Below are 23430 nucleotides of genomic sequence, written 5' to 3' on the forward strand. Positions count from 1 at the left end.
CAGGATTAATATTGGTTCCAAGAAAAGTTCGACATGTCTCACAGAAGTGGTATCCCAACAAAAAAAAGTTTAATAGCTCTAGCGGCTACCAATGTGTTTTAAAGTGTAAATCCAATTGTGATAACTTAGTTTTTGTTTAAGTTGTATTGTACGTTTAAGCCGTCCAAAAAATTTGTTTAGGAAGCTAGGCAGTCTTCTTACACGGTGATTTTCGTAAAATTATTTTCTACAATGTAGACCTCATGATTATGTGTGGACGAAATCTTACTCCATGGTAAAATGTGTTCATAAAGAAAGACTGATCCACTTGTAATAAAAAATAACTAACTTAGAGAAAGACACTCCTATTATCTTGGTTGTAATAATGTTTGTGCACCACAAATGGTAATTAGTTAAGGAAATTAGTGTTTTAATTTATTGATAATGGAAAAAAGAAAAACCTCAAAAATCAAAAATTTTAAATGATAATTTGGGAAAGAAGAAGAAGAGATAAAAGAAGCAAATGAAACAAGGAGAGACACAATTCAATGGAGAATTCGATCATTTTACATTGTCTCTTATCGATTCTTCTTATACCGCTATTACAAGCACCCGTTGTTGCGGTTCATAAGGCAAAATCTTAAGCCTACATGCCTTTTTTTTTTTTTTTTGCTTAATTAGAAAACAATTTTCGATAATTTGTGAAATAATCTATGTTTTGATAAAATAATATGAATTGTTTTCGTAATTTGTCTAGGTGAAGAAATAATTTCTTTAATTTTACATTTTGCAGCATTATATCGTTTATTTAGGATCGTTCGATGGGGGAGATCCCATGCTAGATGATCCCAAAAATGTAACAAGATCTCACCACGACATGATTTCCTCCGTGTCAAAGAGGTATACTCGTATAGGTAGAACACAACATACTCTTACCCAATTTATTGTAAAAATTACTTGTTTATAAATAAAACATCTAACGTGACTAGTTTTTATTTTTATGGATGTTTACTAGGAACGTCGATTCTCACGACCTTTCGAAAAAGCTAATTTATTCTTACACAAAAATATTTAACGCTTTTGCTGCAACTTTGCAAGAGGAGGAGGTTGCGGAACTTGCAAGTAAGAGATACAATAGTGATTTAAGCTTAGTTCGCAGCCAGAAACCGCGTTTTTAATGTCTGATTTTACTGATAGGTCATAAATTAGTCGGTAAAAAGAAATTTATCGAGAAAAAATTATAGTCGAAAAAATTGTAGTCGATAAAATAAATAAATTGTAGACCATTTTCGTACTTTTACCGACCAATTTATGCCGTCGTTAAAAATGCGGTTGCTTGTTGTGATTACTTCTTTTATTTTAGATTTTTTTTTTGGAATTTACACAAAAATTTACATTATTTTACCATTGCTTTTATGGTAGAGCATCCTAATGTTATATCGATTTTTGAAAATCGCGATGTTAGACGACAAACAACTCAATCATGGGAGTTCTTGGGATCATTTCAACATCAAGTTATCCCTACTAAAGAATCCATTTGGGAGAAGGCAAACTTTGGAGAAGACATGATTATAGCAGGAATTGATACTGGCAAGTTTTACTTAATTGTATTTGGATTCCTCTTTAATGAGTTTCTTAATTAGGCCAAATGTCTTTGACAATATAATTTGTGATGATAGGTGTTTGGCCTGAATCTAGGAGCTTCTCGGATGAAGGCCTTAGTGATTGTATTCCCAAAAGGTTTAAAGGTGGATGTTCAAACAAAAATGACCCAACATTCAAATGCAACAGGTTAGTGTATGTATAAAAATTTTTGTACAAATAAGGTCTTGGCATAGTGGTTAAAACTGAGGGTCTGTGTACGATAGGTTTCAGGTTCAAATCCCCCTTCCCCATTTGTAATTCTCTTGTCTTTCATGACTCATTCGCGCAAAAAAACACAAAAAAAAAAAAGAAAAAAAAAAGAGGAAGACACGGTCGGAAATAAGATAATTAGTAACTCCTCAATCCTATAAAGTTTTTCAGCAGTATATTTGATGGTAACGTGAGAAACTTTTCACGTGATAAAGTGAGAAGTTACCATTTATAACTATGTTCTTTTTATCGGGTTTATTCTGATTTTTCTAGTTTCTGGTCTGTTCTGGTCTATTTGATTTTTTCTGGTATGATTTGATTTGGGCTGGTTTGAATTTTTCTGGTTTGGACTGGTCCGGTTTGAATGTTTTATGTGGATGCCTTATCTTTTTGTGATCTGGTCTGGTGACTCTGGTCTAATTTTTCTAGTATGGTCTGGTCTCATCTGAAATTTTCTCATCTGATTTGATTTTAAGAAAATATTACTAATAAGCAATCATAATAAGATGAAGAGAACAAAGTCATTTTGTATATAATGTCTAGTGACAAAATTCTTGTGATGATAGAAAGCTTATTGGAGCAAGATACTTCAACAAAGGGTTTGTGGAAGTTCTAACAGCAAACAACTTAACCTTCCAAACTGTGGCGAGCCCTCGTGACATGGGTGGGCACGGAACGCACACATTATCAACCGCCGGTGGAAGTGTTGTCTCGGCACCAGAGGCAATCTCCATAACTCAGTTAGGGCTACAAAATAGCACGGTAAAAGGTGGTGCACCAAAGGCAAGAGTGGTTTCATATAAGGTGTTATGGCCAGAAGCCATTCCAAAATTTAGCAATATGGGGGAAGGAAATTTCATGGATTGCTTGGCAGCCATTGAAGCTGCTATTATTGATGGTGTAGATATTATCAATTTATCTTTAGGGTTCCTCATCCAGGATTCCATGAAAGGTGGAGATTTCTATTTTCATGATGCTTTCTCTATTGCGTCTTTCCATGCTATGGCTAACGGCATCCTGGTGGTTGCCGGGTCCGGAAACGATGGACCGGCCCCTGGCACCGTAAACCATGTTGCCCCTTGGATGCTCACCGTTGGTGCTAGTACTATTGGGAGAGAGTTTGCATGCGATATCTTATTAGGCAACCAACAAAAGATCAGGGTATGTAATCTATTGACTTTATTTTCACTTATTTTGAAAAATAAATTCAGATAAGTAGGACTTTTTAACTCTAATCTAATTATAATTTATGCAGGCTGCTCGGTTTTTGAATGGCAATAATGACAATAAAAGCATAAGTGATACTTCATTTTACCCTCTAATTACCGGTGGAAATGCCCATATCAATGCTAGTGACTTGACCAGAGCGTGAGTGTTCAATAAAGGTTAAAAAAACATTGCATATACGTAGGATGTTTTTTTTTTTTGTTTTTTTTTTAAAATTTTATTTTATAAAATGTGACATGAAGATCATTGGTTACTTTCATTGCATTTAAATTTGTCCGAAAGTACAAAGTTGAGTTTGGGAAGACCTTTTCTTTATCCAAAAGGAAATGACGTTATTGTCAAAGTACATGTTAAGAGTATAATTCACATGTGAGTGTTAAAAGCATAAGAGTTTTGTAAGAGTTTATACTAACATTACTAAAGTCTTATGTATTCAGCGGCGGAACTAGGAATTATAATCTTACTAACATTACTAAAGTCTTATGTTAGTATAATTCACACGTGAGTGTTAACAGCTAAGAGTTTTGGCCCCTAAATGTAAATGTATAATTCCTACTTCCGCCGCTGATACTAACATAAGACTTTAGTAATATCGTTACATTTGAACTTAATTACTTTACTTCGTACTTCGTATATGATTATGGATCACATTTTATGTATCTAGATCACACTGCAAACCTGGATCTCTCGATCCATTGAAGGCGAAGGGTAAGATTCTAGTTTGCCTCCTAGATGAGTGTAGCAACTTAGCAGCACAAAATGACATGGGCAAAGAGGCAATGGCAGCTGGAGCTCTGGGCCTCATCATAGCAGACCATGTTGCTGGATCTAAACTGCCCTTTGACTTGATGCATCCACTCCCTACCGCACACATTAACTACAAAGACCGTAAAACCATTCTTTCTTACTTCCACTCTACAAGGTAGGTACATAAGTTTGGATTCAGCTGTCGCGTTACTAGTTTAGTTTAATCACGATTATTATTATGACAATCGTTAAAATTATATAGGGATCCGATTGCATTGATGACTAAAGCAAGAACAGAGATGGGGATAAAACCCGCTCCGTATATTCCCTTCTTCTCATCCAGGGGTCCCAATAAAATCACCCCCGAGATTCTTAAGGTATGAATTCTAGTTCAGAGTAATTTCCAGTTGTAATGAGCTATTAAGGCAATATTGTTACATGAGTGGCGGATCCACAATAATATATTAGTGGTGCAATTTTTTTCTTTTCTTTATTTTAGTGGGTGTAAATGGCTAAGCCTTTGTTTTCTTCATCTGTTCTGGTCTGATTTTCTAGTTTATGGTCTTATCTAAATGTTTATGTGAGTTCTTTTTTCTTTTTCTGGTACGGTATGTCTAATCTAATAAGCAATAAAAATAAGGTGAAAAGAACAAAGTCTAAATTTGTTCTCCCTCCGTAAAGAAATGATTGATGCACTTAATCGGCTGTAACTAATGATCGGTGTACTTTCTATTTTTGATAATTTTCCCGTTATTTTATTATATCCTTCTTACACCCAATACTCCACTACAAATATTTAATTATTTAATCCACATTTACCCCACTTATCACACTTTCATTATCTTTTATTTCAATTATTTAATCCACACTTACCCCAACTTTTTTCATTATTTAATAAAATCAACTCATTTTCATTAAATTACTTGCCGATCACAGTGCATAAATTATTTCCATACGGATGGAATATACAGTGTAAAAAACTTGAAATTTTCTGATTTTATAAAAAAAAGTGCCTAATTTTCTATTTAAGCGGAGTGAATTTGTGATTATTGATCAGGTTAATTTGTCCACATTCTTGAATATAGGGAGTAGGGTAATTACTTCCTCTGTATTTATTTAAGGGATACACTTGTCTTTTCCGGCGTATTTATTTAAGAGATACACTTGTCTTTTCCGGCCGTATTTATTTAAGAGATACACTTGTCATTTTTAGTAACTTATCAGCCCCACCCTCTAATTAAATAATATATCTACACCTCACTCCCATCCCCCACTCCCTAAAATGACATGGTCCCACTCATTTTTCTTATTAAAATATCTACTCAACCCCACTTGTTTTATTACTTTACTTTATTCAATTCTTTTTCTTAATACCCGTGCCCGGCCAAGTGTATCTCTTAAATAAATACGGAGGGAGTAAATTAAGTCCTCCAATTAACGTTTACTCGTATATTAATAACCTACCACAGCCTGATGTAATAGCTCCGGGAGTAAGTATCATGGCTGCATATACAGAAGCTAAAACCGTTCCCCTGCCTGATAAATTTCTACCACTGTCCGGGACATCTATGTCGACTCCTCATATCGTCGGTATTGCTGCTCTTCTAATAAAAATACATCCTCACTGGAGCACCTCCGCCATCAAATCCGCAATCATGACTACAGGTATGCCCGTATATAGATAGTGTAACGCTTTTATAAAATTTGAAATTCATATTGATCTTAATAAACCTGCACAAGTTGGTGAGTTTGGTTGGAGAATTCACTTTGTGGCCTGAAGATCACTAGATCGAGTTCAATCAATTGCAAAATGTTTGCGTAGACCTGCTGCAAGGCTGACTAACATGTGATTGGTAGTGGCACTACAAAAATTTGTATCTTTTACGACAACCTAATAACGACGGGTAAATCCCGTCGTGAAAGGGCTTTTGCGACGGGGATAACAACCCAACAAAGACGGGAACAACCGTCGCAAATGTCTTTTACGACGGGTTAACGACGGGATTTTCCATTAACGACGGCCCCCTTTTATGATGGGTTCGCGACGGAAAATCCCGCCGTTAATCAACAATTATTGGCCTTTAGCGACGGGATTTCCCGTCGTTAATAGTACAATTTCTTGTAATGTGGTCCAGGCTGACTAACCAGTATTGATGCTGGTTGGCTAATCTGTGTACTACAAAAAACTAGGCATTGATAGAAAACGTATTTTGAGACAGATACTATAAGAGCATCTCAAACATGAGACGTATTGTTAAAATTTTGTCTCTAAAAATAATTGAAATGAAATTGTATATGGAGTTCCAAAATTCCTGTCTCAAATTAATGAAATTACCTCTAAAGGGACGCCCTATTTTATCTGAAATCCGTCTCTAATTAATCATCATTTTGAAATGAGTTTGGACTAATTAGAGACGAAATTCCTAGTCATTATTTTAGTAGTGGTGATTGTTGCTGGTTCACTAGGGTCCTAAAAACAAAAAATGATTGATTTTAGTTGTAATTGGTTGTATATGCAGCAAGCTCAGTAGACAGCAATGGGAAGCCATTCCTTGTCGATGACATGGTGCACGAAGCTACACCATTTGATTATGGTACCGGGCTCGTACAACCCAACCTAGCCATGGACCCTGGGCTAGTTTACGATATGAATCACTATGATCACCTTGCATTTCTCTGTGCACACCATTACAACACTACAATGCTCAAAGTCTTCACCAAAAAACACAACTACAAGTGTCCCGAATCGTTCAATCTCTTGGATTTCAATTACCCCTCCATCACTATTCCCGAGTTTTCCGGCGCAGCAACTGCTACGCGGAAGCTGAAAAACGTTGGAGATCCGGGCGCCTACACTGCGCGCATAGAAGCGCCACACGGGATCTCGGTTGTAGTGGAACCTAATACCCTGGTGTTCTCTGAAAAAGGTCAAGAGAAAATGTTTAAACTTATCTTTTCCGGCGATGCCCATCATCTTCCGACGAATTATACTTTCGGGAGTTTGGTGTGGTCAGATGGGAAGCACATTGTAAGAAGCCCTATTGTATTGAAGGGCAAAGCTTGTGTTGAAAAAACACCAAGTAATGGTCATCATCAGAGTGGAAATAATGTTAAGAGGCTAACACAGAACAATGATCAGGGTGAAAGTGACATTTCCCATAACTAGTTATTGGTTCGGGTGATGTATGAGATCATTGTATGAAATATGAAATATAAAATATGAAATATGAAATTAAGTACTTTTTGAATTAACGCTACCATTGAATAGATTTTTGTCTAGGAACGTAATATAGTGTAGCAATCTATACTACTAGCCTTATATGCACGCGATGCGTGCGAGATTATATAAAAAACTTAAAATTGTATTACATAGCTACATACTGTCAGGATTTGATTTACCCAATGATCAAAACACATACCAAATAGGATGATATAGAAGTACAACTACAAATTAAACAAGACCAAAGAAAGAGTGACAGAAGATTGAACCCCCCTACAATGCTCATGATAAAAAATAATCAAGCAACGATAATATAACCTATGAATTATACTATATATTAAAAAACGTTTATGAGAAAGTTTGTGTGACACGTGGCGCTTTGTTTACGAGTTTTCACTCCATATAATTTCATATACATAAAAAAAATGTTAAACGTTTGAGTTTAAACAATAAATCTTTTACCACTAAGACATGACATGTTTCATGTTATCTTTGGCAAAAGAAAATCTAACTAAATGTTAATGTTATTAATGTAGTATTCGGGGCATCATCCGGACCCAAAAACTAGTTAAGTAACTAAAAGTATGATTGACAATAAGTTATACTTCCTCCGTTTAAAAATAGTTGCATCACTTTCACTTTATGCACTATGCATATATTAACTTTGACTCTCTTTTTACACATATATAAAATATAAATGTTATTATATAAAAAAATGGTTGGATTAGTCTCAATGTCTACTTTTCAAATTATCAAAAAAATAATTATTTTTACTAATGGATAATTAGAGATGTTAACGGTCAAAGTTGTGTGTTGGCAAACGTAAAAGTCAAAGTGATGCAATTATTTCTAAACGGATGGAGTAATATAATGTACGTAGTATATGCGAAATAGAGAAAGTTAGTTGATATTTTTGATAGAGTATTAAACTAATCTTGGGGCTTCAACCATCAGCTAAGCTTTTGGTTGAGTTGGTCATTTGACATGGTATCAGAGCCAACGTGACGCAAAGGTCACGGGTTCAAATCTCATCCACCCCTCATTTCAAAGTGGTATATTTCCCCCTCGGTATGAGGAGGCCTATGCTGCATCCACACTTCAAGCTCAAAGGGCTTTCATGTGAGGGGGATGATAGAGTATAAACCTAATCTTGGGGTTTCAACCATCAGCTTAAGCTTTTGATTGAGTTGGTCCTTTGACAATTTTGAACCAATATTATTGAGACGAAAGATCTTACATGAGTAACATGACCTTATTTATCATTTATAACTAGTATCAGCTGGATCTGGGCGTACCCTGAAATAATACATAAATATCAATTTCAAATAAATTCAAGATTTACTAAATTATCATTTTATTATATTTTATTATAAAAAGATGACATATAATTTGATTTGGATTAGTACGTGTATTATTTGGTTCACAAATCAGAGGTCACAATATAGATATCAAAAGTCAACATTTATATGGTACGTACAACAAAAATGGAGGAAATAATCTTTGCATAAGATAGTAGTTCCACATTACATATCTCAAGTTTGAATCTTCTCAAAGTAAGATAAATGATCCGAGGCATCGCCTTGCCAAACTGGGTTCTACACCCACAACAATTGGATTATAGGGTTTTTCATTGATATTGTTACAATATTTTCTCGATTTTAATCTGATTCGACAACAAATGTAGTTTTGTAGAGAAGTGGCCAAGTGTACGTACAAATTTGTTTTCACATTTGCTAAACATAATGTAATCATTATAATTATAATGTTTGTGCACCACAATTTATAATTAGCGTTTTTATTATTAGGGAAAAGAATTTTTAAAAAGTTAGTAATGGAGGAAATAAGAAAAACATAAAGAGTTTAAATTTTAAAATTTAATTTAATTAGAGAAAGGAAATGAGCTAAAAGAAACAATTCAAAACATACAATACAATGGAGAATTCAATCATCTATAGTCTCTTATCAATTCTTCTTTTACCGCTATTACAAACACCGGTTGTCGCGGTTCAAAAGGCAAGTCGATCTTTAGTCCCGCCACTACGGCTTTGTTTGGTACAACCTTTGTAAAGGAAGAGAAGGGAAGAGAAAGAAAAAGAAGAGGAAGGAAAATTTAATTTATTTTCCATTATTTTGTTTGATAGAAGAAAGTGAGGAGAAAAGAAAGGAAAATAATTTGACAACTTTTAATTTTCTCTTTACTTTCGAATTCCCCTGTTTTTTGGAGGAAAGGAAAATGAAGATTTATTAATGATGTTTTCGTTTCATTTCCTTTTCTTTCCCATCAAATCCCATTTAATTTTTATAACCAAACGTAGAAACTATATTTTTCTTTTCTCTTCATTTCCTTCCAATTCCCCTTTTACCAAACAAAGCCTATGTTTTGTCACGAAGAACACTCCAATTATAATGACAATCATAGTATTTGCAACTACTAATCAAATCATACATGGAAATCCTAGATTGCAAGTCACTATTTAATCACATCACCAATCAACAAATTAACTCTACATTCCCAATTACTCCCCAAGAAACACCCCTAACCCTAACAATTGGACTACTCACTACACATTCTTAATTAGCAATGATTTTTTGAGGCGAAGACGTAACTTCTTTAATATAATCTCTTGCAGCATTATATCGTTTATTTAGGATCGTTCGATGGTGGCCGTCCTTCACGAGATGATCCCGAAATTGTAACAAGATTACACGAAGATATGATTTCCTCTGTCTCAAAGAGGTATACTTGTATATGGACAGTTGGACACTTATTTTTTATTTTATTTTATTGACATTTATTTTTCTTTGTGATACTTCTTTTATTATTAACTTTATTTTATTTTTTATTTTTCGACACTTATTAGGAACGGAAGTTCTGAAGACCCTTCGAAGAAGCTAATCTACTCTCACACAAAAATATTTAACGCTTTTTCTGCAATTCTACACGAAGAGGAGGTTGAGGAACTTATAAGTAATAGATTAATAAAATCATGTTTCAAGCTTTGTTTTAAAATTTTCGAATTTACATCACAAAATGTACGTACCCTATTTCACTATTTTTTTAATGGCATGCAGAGCACCCCCATGTTATATCGATTTTTGAAAATTGCAACGTTAGACGACAAACAACTCATTCGTGGGAGTTCTTAGGATCAATGCAACATCAAAATACCTCTACTAATAAGGAATCAATTTGGGAAAAAGCAAACTTTGGAGAGGACGTTATTATAGCATGTTGTGACACCGGCAAGTTTCGATAACTTGCATTCTAATTACTCCCTCCGTCCCGGAATACTCGACCCGGTTTGACCGGCACAGAGTTTAAGTGACTTGAATTGACTTATTTAATTTAATAGGTAGTAGTTGATAGTAGGGTATTATTTTAATGTAGTTAGTGGGGGGTGAGTTAAGAGGTGGGGTTGGGGGAGAGTAAGAGTTGAATTTTTAATTATTTTTTGTATGGAGTAGGGGGTAGGTGGGTTAATAGGGGTGGAGTGAGAAATAATATAATATTGTTAGAATATTTCCATTTTTAGAAACAGGTCAAGTATTAAGGGACGACCCGATAAGGAAAACAGGTCAAGTATTCCGGGACGGAGGGAGTAGGATTTTTCTATAATGACATTCTTAATTAGACCAAGAGTGATGGATAGCTTAGTTGGTTAGAGCTTCCATCTCAGTTTCAGGTGATCCTGAGATCGATTCTCATTTCCGCCCTTGTGGCTCATTCGCACCAAAAACAACATTCTTAATTAGACCAATTAATTAACCGCGTTTTAATAATATAATTCGTGATGATATAGGAGTTTGGCCTGAATCTAAGAGCTTCTCAGACGAGGGGTTTAGTTCTGTTATTCCCAAAAAGTTTAAAGGTGTATGTTCTAACGGAAATGATACAACATTTAATGCAACAGGTAAGTACGTGTTTTTATACGGCATAAATTCTTATTTACATGGGTGTACGATAAATATTGTACATCGAAGTTAAAGTTAATGTAAAATGCTTAAAAGTAACACTTATATAAGTAAAAGTTATCTATTTTTTACTGATAAAATTTTCATTTTAATAAAAAAAAATTCTTCAAAATCACTACAAAATTTATCATTTAGCCCTATCAAATGTTTATCTATCAACTTTTTTTTTTAATAATATAAAAGTTAGAGAAAAATGGGTAAAAGTTATGTTGATATATAATAAATTTATTGTAAACCTTGTGCATGGAAAACATTTTGTCTATACAGACCTTTTGTGGTACGTAGATGAGTAACTTACACGTTATAACGAATTTCTTGTGAGTTGTGATCGATAATAGAAAGCTTATTGGAGCAAGATACTTCCACAAAGGGTTTCTCGAATTTTTAAAATTAAATAAACTCTCCTTCGACGCGAGTTTGAGCCCCCGTGACATGGGCGGGCATGGGTGGCACACGTTATCCACCGCCGGTGGAAATGTTGTCTCGAAAGCGGACGCGATGTCTTTAACTTCGCTAGGGCTAAAAAATAGCACCGTAAAGGGCGGAGCACCGAAGGCGAGAGTGGTTGCTTATAAGGTGTTGTGGCCGGAAGCCACCGCTGGCGGTTTCGGGGAAGGAAATGTAATGGATTGCTTGGCAGGTGTTGAAGCTGCAATTTCTGATGGAGTTGACATTATCAATTTATCTTTGGGACCCATCGTTGCCCATTCCGGAGATGATGAAGATTTTTATTTAGGTGACGCTTTTTCAATTGCTGCCTTCCATGCTATGGCCAACGGCATCCTAGTGGTTGCCGCCGCCGGAAACGACGGGCCAACCCCTGGGTGTGTAACCCATGTTGCCCCTTGGACGCTCACCGTTGGTGCTGGTACTATTGGTAGAGAGTTTATTTGTGATATTATCTTGGGCAACAAACAAAAGATTAGGGTATGTGTACTTGTACTGCATTCTTTTATAATGATCTTTACAGTTATATTGTTCACACAAAAGTGAAAGCATACGTAAAAAGGCGGGTGAATATAATAAAATATGAATAAAGTAAAATTGAGAGTAAAGATGGTTGTCCGATAGGATGCATGTAAGGAAAAAAATGAATAAATTAAGACAAAGTGAGTAAAAAGTTGTAAATGTACATTATGATCAAGATAAAAGGGTAAGGTAGTAAATTTTTAATGTCAAAAAATAATACACGTATAAAACATAATGTAAAGGTCACTATAAAACGGACTAAAACTAGATTATTTGAAACAAAGGTAGTAGGAAATATTTCACCAAGTAAAATATGTCCAAGGTGCTCGATTTTTTATTTCTAATATTTTCGATTTAACTTTTGCAGGCTGCTCGGTTTCTGAATGGCAATGATACCGACATAAACGATACTTCATTTTACCCTCTAATTACAGGTGCAGATGCCCGGCGGGGCACAACTGACTTGACTAGCGCGTGAGTGATTAACAAAAACACCATTGCATATTTGTATTTGCTTCGTATTCTATTCCAATAACCGTCTAGACTAAAGAAAATTGTGGGTCGACCTTCATATCTTGGGCCTAAACGGGCTTGGCCCATACCGCCTGCTTGTTGTATGTCAATTCATGCCTGGAATTTTAGCAAGGGGTCTAGGCACCAATTGCTAACTGCTGTACCCGGGTACAGCCAGCTCTGGCTGTACCCCCAAAAACGACGCGCTCATATTGTTTGTTCATTCTTGTCGACTGTTTGTTCTTTTTTATTGTACTGTTTGTTCATTCTTGTTGTACTGTTTGTTCTTTTTTGTTGTACTGTTTGTTCTTTCTTGTTGTTTTTTAAATTCATCATCAAATTTTCATAATTGTTGTATTTTTTGTTCTTTCTTCTGGAATTTTATGTTCTTTTTTATATTGTTTGTTCTTTCTTGTTTATTTGTTTGTTTATAATAATCATATGGTTAATGTTCATAATTAAACTCTTCATTCATCTTTTATTCTTTCTTTTTGTATTGTTTGTTCTTTCTTGTTGTACTATTTGTTCTTTCTTGTTGTTTTTTAAATTCATTCATCAAACTTATTGTTGTATTGTTTGTTCTTTCATGTTGGCTTTAAAATTCATCATAAAATTGTTCATAATTGTTATATTGTTTGTTCTTTTTTTCTGGAATTTTATGTTCTTTTTTATATTGTTTGTTCTTTTTTGTTGAATTATTTGTTCTTTCTTGTTTATTTGTTTGTTCATGATAATTATCTGCTTTATTATTTGTTCTTTCTTGTTGTATTGTTTGTTCTTTCATGTTGGCTTTAAAATTCATCATAAAATTGTTCATAATTGTTGTATTGTTTGTTCCTTTTTCTGGAATTTTATGTTCTTTTTTATATTGTTTGTTCTTTTTTGTTGAATTATTTGTTCTTTCTTGTTTATTTGTTTGTTCACAATAAATATATGGTTAATGTTCATAATGAAATTGTTCACTTCATTGGTCTTTTATGTTTTTACAAGCGCCTATATTGTTTATTTCCAAATAAATAAATAAATGTACATTTTCAAAATAGTAAATGTTCATTCCAAATATATAAACAAATGTTCATTTCCGAAATAGTAAATGTTCATTTTTGTAGTTTATTTCCAAATAAATAAATAAATGTTCATTTCCAAAATAGTAAATGTTCATTCCAAATAAATAAATAAATGTTCATTTCCGAAATAGTAAATGTTCATTTTTGTACTAGTGTTTGTTCTTTCTTGTTGTATTGTTTGTTTTTTCATGTTGGCTTTAAAATTCATCATAAAATTGTTCCTAATTGTTGTATTGTTTGTTCTTTTTTCTGGAATTTTATGTTCTTTTTTATATTGTTTGTTCTTTTTTGTTGAATTATTTGTTCTTTCTTGTCTATTTGTTTGTTCACAATAAATATATGGTTAATGTTCATAATGAAATTGTTCACTTCATTGGTCTTTTATGTTTTTACAAGCGCCTATATTGTTTATTTCCAAATAAATAAATAAATGTTCATTTCCAAAATAGAAAATATTCATTCCAAATAAATAAATAAATGTTCATTTCCGAAATAGTAAATGTTCATTTTTGTAGTTTATTTCCAAATAAATAAATAAATAAATGTTCATTTCCAAAATAGTAAATGTTCATTCCAAATAAATAAATAAATGTTCATTTCCGAAATAGTAAATGTTCATTTTGTACCAGTATATTAATGTTCATTTTAAACAACACAAAACGACATCGTTTTGGATGGGGGTACAGCCAGCTTTGGCTGTACCCGGGTATAGCCAAAAATTTGCAGTCTAGGCACAACCCAAGGCTACGGGACATGATGTTGGGTCGGACCTTCATACATAAGCCTAATTTTACTCTATTTGAGGTGATTTGTTGTGTCTGACCATACCTTTTCAATCTTTTTCCAAAGAAAATGCGGCCTAATTTCGGACTGAACCCTTTTCGTGTTACGTTGTGCCGTGACTCGAGTCGGCTCTACCCAATGCCATCTTTACCCTAGGCCCATTGTCTGACATTTAATTAATTTCTTTTTCTCTTATGTTAGATCACAATGTAATGCGTTAACTCTTAATCCAACGAAGGTGAGGGGGAAGATTCTAGTCTGTATGGTGGAAGATCCTAGCAGCATAAAAGAAAAGGATGATAAAAACATTGCGGCAAGAAAAGCTGGTGCCCTTGGCCTCATCATAGCAACCAAAACTGCTGGAACTGAAAGGCTAAAAGACATGATGCATCCATTAGCTACCGCGCAGATTAACTACAAAGATACCCAACTTCTTCTCTCCTACATCAACTCCACAAGGCAAGCACTCTGCTACCAAACACTTGTGCATCATCTTCGATTTAGTTGTCGTGTTATTAGTTTACATCACCATTACTATTATAGAGAAATTAACGTATATAAGTTGGTGGAGTCGGAGGGAAATTCACCTTTGTAACTTAAGGGTCACATGGTTGAGCCCCATCAGCTGCAAACACTGAAAGTATACCATTAACGACGGGAAATTTCGTCGCTAAAGACCAATAATCATTAATTAATGACGGGATTTCCTGTCGCGAACCCGTCATAAAAGGGTGCGTCATAAATAAAAAATCACGTCGTTGACCCATCGTAAAAGACATTTGCGGCGGTTGTTCCCGTCTTTGTTTGGTTGTTATCCCTGTCGCAAAAGGCTTTTGCGACGACTCGTTGTTATTAGGTTGTCATTAAATATACAAATTCTTGTAGTGAAAAATGATTGAGAATGACTCGCGTTTGACTTGTATAGCTGAGCTGACTAACTTGTAATAGGTGTTGGTTCAGTACGTTTTTCTTCTTATCTAATAATAATAAAAAAAAATTACTAATAATATACGTACAGAGATCCAACCGCGCAAATTACTAAAGCAAGAACAGAGATGGGGATAAAACCTGCTCCAGTAATCCCCGACTTCTCATCCAGGGGTCCTAACGTAATCACCCCTGATATTCTAAAGGTATGTTTCTGAACTTTTTTTTTTTTTTTTGACATTAGCTTATAGAAAAAGGAACAACTAAAACATATTAGAAAAGGACTAAAGTAGTTGTTGCTCCACTGGCCAAGTCGTGAGCTTGTTGGACTCTCGGTCTGTCGACCTTGTTAATGCTGCAAAATGCAAAACTCCTGCCGAAGTTACGGATTTCCCGTTTCGTCTAACAGAGACGCAATATGTAACCGTCTTCATATATATAAGAATTGTTCAATAAGTCTGAATATTAGGTGAACAAAACTGGGTCAAACTTTTTCATACATGTAATTATTGTTCATTGATACATGATTTACCACATGCAGCCTGATGTGATAGCTCCCGGAGTAAGCATTTTTGCTGCTTATACAGAGGCTAAAACCGTTTTCTTGCCTGATAAATTTCTACCACTATCTGGGACATCGATGTCAGCTCCTCATATCGCCGGTGTTGCTGCTCTTCTTAGAAAATTGCATCCTCAATGGAGCATATCCGCCATCAAATCTGCAATCATGACTACAGGTTCGTATACTACATCCATTGATTGACGGTTTTGAATTACTTTTATGATCACATATGTTGTGTTATTGGAATGATGGTTGCTGATTAGAGTTCTAATATACTGAACATAGGTTTAAAGATTCAAGTATTAATTTTAGCAATTCACCATTTTATTGTTTGTATGAGAAAATATTATTTGTCAATTTGTGAAGTGACTTGGCGCCATATCACATGATAAGATAATAGCAACTCCAATAGTGAGCTACAAGGTGGTGCGGCTAGAGATGACCAGTGGGTCGGGTTTGACTCAACCCACCCTGACACATCCCATAATGGGATACGTGGGTCGGACACACTTATGATCCATGACACAACTCACCTAACCAGGATTTTTTTGATATGTTATGGGTCAAATTTTTTCAACACCGCCCATTTCGACCTACCCATAGAACCCGACACAACCCTCCAAGGCACACCCTACTCACCCAACCCAACACACGAACCCAACCCATACAACACACAAACCCAACCCACCCAACACACGAACCCAATCCACACAACACACAAACCCAACCCACCCAACACACAAACCCAATCCACACAACACACAAACCCACCCAACCCAACATGACCCATTGGAATCACATATGTCGTAACCCACCAAACCCATCAGCTAGACCCACCCGATCCACACAACCCACCTCGATCAACGACTCACGTAACTCACGACCCATCATGTAATGTGTCCATTTTTTCCGACCAACAACAAGGTTTTAACAGCTGCTTATGTGTCATTGTTATACCAATGGTAGGCTACTTGCTCACATTTTATTTTTATTTTTTCACCATAGTCTAATATGTATTGCCATTGAATTTTCATAATGCACATTGTATATATAGGATAAGATTCATAATAATGTACTCCGTACTAATGATCAGTTCGTTGTGCTTGTATGCAGCAAGAGCAGTAGACAACAACGAGAACCCAATACGTACAGATGACATGGTGAATGGAGCCACACCATTTGGTTACGGGTCGGGCCTCGTACAACCCAACCTAGCCATGGACCCTGGCTTAGTTTACGACTTGAATCTCTCTGACTACCTTAACTTCCTCTGCGCACACCATTACAACTCCTCATCACTCAAACTCTTCACCAAACAACACAATTACACGTGTCCCGAATCGTTCAGTCTCTTGGATTTCAATTACCCTTCCATCACCATTGCTGAGTTCTCAGGCGCTGCAACTGCTACGCGGAAGTTGAAAAATGTTGGAGAATCCGGCACATATACTGCGCGCGTAGAAGCGCCACACGGGGTCTCGATTGTAGTGGAGCCTAAGACTTTGGTTTTCTCTAGAAAGGATCAAGAGATTGGGTTTAAACTTATTTTTACTGGTAATGTTAGTCATCTTCCTAGGGATTATAGTTTTGGAAGTTTGGTTTGGTCAGATGGGAAGCATATTGTGAGAAGTCCTATTACAGTGAAGGGTAAATCTTCTGACGGAAAAGCACCAAGCAAAGCACCTTAGATTTAGAATTGTTATGCCGTAATATCATGTTAGAAAGCCTAGAATGATTTAGCAATGACAAAGATTTTAGAAGAAGGTAGATCAAAATTAATGTAGAGAAAAATTGATCATACTCTAGGTTTTCAGACTGTAAACACAAAGTTCAAGTCTGTAAATGCAATTTTTACGTGTCTACATATGCTACATGCCTATATATGTATAAGAAAAGATGATTGTGGGTCAGGTCGTGCTTCTTGCCTTAGGTCTGAATGGACGGTCGGGCCAATATATCAAAAAGGCAGCCCGGCCAGGCACAACCAAGCTCGTGTGCCTCGTGTGGAATCAGATAGGACTATGCCTTTGTTTCTAAACCTAGTCTCACTCAATTTAATGTGATTTGTCGTGTCTTATCGTTCTTTTAATCTCGTCCTAGTATATGACGTTGTCCTCGTGCTAGTCCGTGGTTTTATCGACCTGGGTTGGGTTGTAGCCCGTAGGGTTGAGCATGGGTCGGGTAGGTGAACCAATAGCATTCGGATCGGGTAACCGATAACCAATAATATTATCATGTACTTCGGTTACCCAAACTTTTGGATCGGATACTAGGTACCCGTTTTGATATCCAACTAAAAAGAATAAAATTCATAACTAGACTATTGAAATATTATTCAACACTAAATACCAACATTACCACATGATTTTGACTGCATTACTAATGAAATTATAATATACTAATTGTACATTGATTATTAACATTTTGGATTTTGAGCTATTGGGAAAAAATATTTAAAAACGTTAATAAAAGACTTATCAGATCGTTATCGGATACCCGTTATTTATAAAACGATATACATAACCATATATGTAACCATATCCAATACCCCAATTTCGAATCGGGTACCCAAACCGATAACCATATCGGTTCGGATACCCACTTGTTCGGATAGGATACCGATTTAGATTTCGGACTTTTAGTTATTCGGATAGTTACTTACCGCAAATTTTTGGCTATACCCGGGTACATCCAAAGCTGGTTGTACCCCCATCCAAAACGATGTCGTTTTGTGTTATTTAAAATGAACATTAATATACTGGTACAAAAATGAACATTTACTATTTCGGAAATGAACATTTATTTATTTATTTGGAATGAACATTTACTATTTTGAAAATGAACATTTATTTATTTATTTGGAAATAAACTACAAAAATGAACATTTACTATTTCGGAAATGAACATTAATAATTTATTTGGAATGAACATTTACTATTTTGGATATGAACATTTATTTATTTATTTGGAAATAAACAATATAGGCGCTTGTAAAAACATAAAAGACCAATGAAATGAACCATTTCATTATGAACATTAACCATATATTTATTGTGAACAAAATAAATAAACAAGAAAGAACAAATAATTCAACAAAAAAGAACAAACAATATAAAAAAAAGCATAAAATTCCAGAAAAAAGAACAACCAATACAACAATTATGAACAACTTTATGATGAATTTTAAAGCCAACATAAAAGAACAAACAATACAACAAGAAAGAACAAATACTGGTACAAAAATGAATATTTACTATTTCGGAAATGAACATTTATTTATTTATTTGGAATGAACATTTATTTATTTATTTGGAAATAAACTACAAAAATGAACATTTACTATTTCGGAAATGAACATTTATTTATTTATTTGGAATGAACATTTACTATTAGGGAAATGAACATTTATTTATTTATATGGAAATAAACAATATAGGCGCTTGTAAAAACATAAAAGACCAATGAAGTGAACAATTTCATTATGAACATTAACCATATATTTATTGTGAACAAACAAATAAACAAGAAAGAACAAATAATTCAACAAAAAAGAACAAACAATATAAAAAAGAACATAAAATTCCATAAAAAAGAACAAACAATACAACAACTATGAACAATTTTATGATGAATTTTAAAGCCAACATGAAAGAACAAACAATACAACAAGAAAGAACAAACAATAAAGCAGATAATTATTATGAACAAACCAATAAACAAGAAAGAACAAATAATTCAACAAAAAAGAACAAACAATATAAAAAAGAACATAAAATTTCAGAAAAAAGAACAAACAATACAACAATTATGAACAATTTTATGATGAATTTTAAAGCCAACATGAAAGAACAAACAGTACAACAAGAAAGAACAAACAATACAAAAAGAAAGAATAAAAGATTAATGAAGAGTTTAATTATGAACATTAACCATATGATTATTATAAACAAACAAATAAACAAGAAAGAACAAACAATATGAAAAAGAACATAAAATTCCAGAAGAAAGAACAAAAAATACAACAATTATGAAAATTTGATGATGAATTTTAAAAATAACATGAAAGAACAAACATTACAACAAGAAAGAACAAACAGTACAATAAGAATGAACAAACAGTACAATAAGAATGAACAAACAGTACAATAAAAAAGAACAAACAGTCGACAAGAATGAACAAACAATATGAGCGCGTCGTTTTTAGGGGGTACAGCCAGAGCTGGCTGTACCCGGGTACAGCAGTTAGCGATTACTTACTTACAAGCGTGCGTAATTGCCAATTTATTAAGCCGTACAATACATATAATCATAGGATTACAAGCATTTTGAGGATTAAATCCCTCTAAAACCGTTTTATTTCCCTCTTTTCTTTACTAAATCTAGAAGATAATCCCAAAAGACGAAGATTATCTTTGTTTGATATGAAATATATGCTCGATCTAATGATTCATTATCTACAAATTACCTCATTATCTACATGCTCTTCTTGATCTTTAAGTACTTGAAGTACTTGTCACTCACTTTCTTCCCCAATAGGATGTAGCTTTTGCATACGAGGCAACGACATCGAAATCGGACTACACAATTTCTTACCAATATCCAAAAGTATTGTATCGATTTTCACCGTATGATTCGACAAGAGTTGTCGAAGTTGCTTCTTTGTTATGACCATTTTGATCCTTACAACTCCATTTCTTGGATTTGGAATGGTAGCAATAAAACAAGGAAGAAGGTAATAAATCTTCCCAATTTTCAACTTGTATTCAAGAGGTAAAGGTTGTGTAGCCTCCTTAAATATGCCTACATAAAAATTTGGATAGTTTTTCAACAAATCTTTCACTTTAATAGGAGCCCTAAACTCTAATAACTTCCCATCATTAACCTTCATAACTTGTAAAACCTCGTCTTGCTTCGACGACGTTGAGCCGCCTCCTACGGCGCACGCCGCGAAAAAGTTCCCCATTGATGAATTTTTGTGTGTTGACTATGATCAAGTTATGTGTATAGATATGGTGAAGTTTTGGTGAAATATAAGGAGAAGCTAATTAAGGTTTATTTATCATAGAAGAAGTGTGAGTGAATAAAAGGGGTTAAACTAAAAAGTCGGAGAACTTTGTGTGAAGGAAGTGGTTCTTTTTTGGTTTAAAGTGATCTACTTTTGTTTGAGAAAAGGCATGATGGGCTATGAGATTAAAAAAAATTAAGAGACGGTTAAGGAAATATATATATATATATATATATATATATATATATATATATATATATATATATATATATATATATATGAATTTGTAGGATTTAGGAAAACGAGTTTATGCAAACACGTTTCGAATTAAAATTGGTTTTCCTTCTATTGATAGAATGACCAACACTATTTCTCGCTTATCTAACATGAACCCACTTAAATAATTTAAATAACTCATTCATTCTAATAGTGTCGTTATATATCAAGTAAATTATTTTTTTTTTATAGGGAAACTCAAGTAAATTGGTGTAGGCCCCTTTTCTCTCTCATAATTTACGTGGGGGTTTTATTTGATTCGTTTCGATGTATTTTTTCTAATCATCAATTAATATTTTATTTTTTATAATAAGTAAAAGATATTTAAGCTTAAATATGTGCTTTAAAAATGGTGTAAAAACTGAAAAAGAATAACTTTTCTGAAACAGAGAAAGTACTCCATCTAAATTAAAAGAGTTAATTTATGATCTCCATCTCTTTAATGGATGGTCCATCTTTTATATTAACGATTGGGTATTCACTAAGAGGGAAATGTTGTGATTTTTTTGTTTTCAAGTCTATAATTTAGATGTCATAATGTTAAGATATGAAATTGATGAAACTATTAAACCTAATTGAAGTTAGGATTAAATTTGTCAAATACGCATGCGACTTAGGGAGGTTAGTGTGGGCCAATTGGAAGCTATTTTAGGCATTGCAAAAACAATTTGGTAATTCCATTCATACTAATAGTCCAAATAGCTTCATCTAGACGTCTATGTAGTTAAAGGGGCTAGTCTAACCTAAGTTATGGGCCGTGTAGACTTGGTTTCTTGTCTTTGATGTCTACATAAAGTAGGGTTCGTTGGACAGATTTAAAAAGTTGAGTATGGGCAAGGTCTTGTCACAACTCACGAGTCACAATTAGAGGTGAATCGGACTATTAAAAAATTTTGTAAAACTAGCTAAAACTTGTTTAAAATGGAAATATTGATTAGTTACTTTTTCTGTTTTCGAATATTAGTCTTTTTTGGAATCTTGACAATATTTACAGTTGAAGAGAATCTTCTAATTTCTTTGCAATATGTACTTCAAAACATATTCATGTGAGACCTTATTTTGTTCGTCTTAATGTGTAGTTTAACAATATCAAATTTTTATATTTTTTCTAACATACGTATTTGAATATATTTACGTTTAAATATTGAGTTGAAACGAGTTCAAAGTCAAAACATGACTAATATTTAAGAACGGAGGGAGTACTTGAATTTAAACCAATACTCTTTGGTAGTCATCTTAATCAAGTCATATGCTTCGATATATACTTCGTATTTTGTGGGAAATGTGTGTCTCGTTCTCGTATGTTAAAGTCATATCAGGTCTTGTCACAACGCACAAGTCTCACAAGTCACAACTAGAGGTGGATCGAACTATTAAAATTAAACGGTTCTAATTTAAACGGGCAAAAAGGTGTATAAAACGAAAATATTGATTAGTTATTTGAATTTAGACGAAAATTCTCTGATAATCATCTTAATTAAGTCATACGTCTGGGTATAATGATTTCACGGGAAACGTGTGTCTAATTTGTCAAAGTAATATTGTAAAGTACAAGATTGAGAGAAAACAGTTTATCCTTTCGTATACACAGAGTGAAATAGTTACACAACCCTAACGTATTAACAAAGGTGACCACTAGATGCATGCATTCGGGCCACTTTCTTTAGGGACCTCCTTTAGCTACGCCACAATCTAAGTTATTACTATCAAGAAATACTAATAATTTAACAAAATAATCGGAATAGAAAGAAAATGAATCAATAATTTAATTTTGTCAAATGCATTTTTGAAATGGATGTCACTATCCAACCCATAATTTAGGGGAGTTATGGAGTGAAGTGAATCAAGGAAAGTGTGTCGTTACCGGTGTCAAGAAGCACACAATTAAATTGTATCTTGATCTTCATTTTCTGGTTTGAAATTTTGTTTTTTTTTGGGTCATATCTACTTGTATTGTACGAGGTTTTATCATACAACGAAATATTTTGGTTGTTTAGTTTGTTACACACAATAGCTTGTATGAATATGATCAAAAATCAAATTTTGTCAATTAATATGAAATAAAAGCGTTAGATATCGAGGGTATAATTAACTTCAAAGTTCATGTAAGGACGAATTCATGAATTCATTGTTAGGAGGCCAAATTTTACAGGTTCGGATTTCCATAACATGTTTGTTGAACATGGATATTAATGGTGATTAATTGATTATTTAAATTTGTTAATACAAACTACTCGGTAATTAAATTAGAACTTACATAGTTCAAAAAAAAAAAAAAAAAATTAGAACTTACAAACTCTGACACACGAACTGAACACAAAGAAACAGG

General features: G+C 33.9%; 3 protein-coding genes across 3 annotated transcripts; 2 read left to right on the forward strand and 1 right to left on the reverse strand.

The window, feature by feature from the left end:
• Positions 1-377: 377 nt before the first annotated feature.
• LOC110796899 (subtilisin-like protease SBT5.4) lies at positions 378-7059 on the forward strand. Its single transcript, XM_022001993.2, has 11 exons — positions 378-611; positions 773-879; positions 995-1101; positions 1402-1569; positions 1659-1770; positions 2400-2994; positions 3089-3201; positions 3725-3982; positions 4070-4184; positions 5277-5472; positions 6327-7059. Exons 1-11 carry the CDS (start codon positions 528-530, stop codon positions 6971-6973), a joined length of 2502 nt encoding a protein of 833 aa, XP_021857685.2. The 5' UTR covers positions 378-527; the 3' UTR covers positions 6974-7059.
• Positions 7060-9654: 2595 nt separating this feature from the next.
• On the forward strand, positions 9655-17508 carry LOC110796909 (subtilisin-like protease SBT5.4). Its single transcript, XM_056838041.1, has 7 exons — positions 9655-9764; positions 9889-11926; positions 12336-12442; positions 14533-14790; positions 15350-15464; positions 15800-15995; positions 16934-17508. The coding sequence occupies exons 2-7, from the start codon at positions 11432-11434 to the stop codon at positions 17506-17508; spliced, it is 1746 nt and encodes a 581-aa protein (XP_056694019.1). The 5' UTR covers positions 9655-9764; positions 9889-11431.
• Positions 17509-19993: 2485 nt separating this feature from the next.
• Positions 19994-21020, reverse strand: LOC130469332 (uncharacterized). Its single transcript, XM_056838502.1, has one exon. It carries the CDS (start codon positions 20781-20783, stop codon positions 20334-20336), a length of 450 nt encoding a protein of 149 aa, XP_056694480.1. The 5' UTR covers positions 20784-21020; the 3' UTR covers positions 19994-20333.
• Positions 21021-23430: the final 2410 nt, after the last annotated feature.

The sequence above is a fragment of the Spinacia oleracea genome, chromosome 3 (assembly GCF_020520425.1).
Source record: "Spinacia oleracea cultivar Varoflay chromosome 3, BTI_SOV_V1, whole genome shotgun sequence".
NCBI lineage: Eukaryota > Viridiplantae > Streptophyta > Magnoliopsida > Caryophyllales > Amaranthaceae > Spinacia > Spinacia oleracea.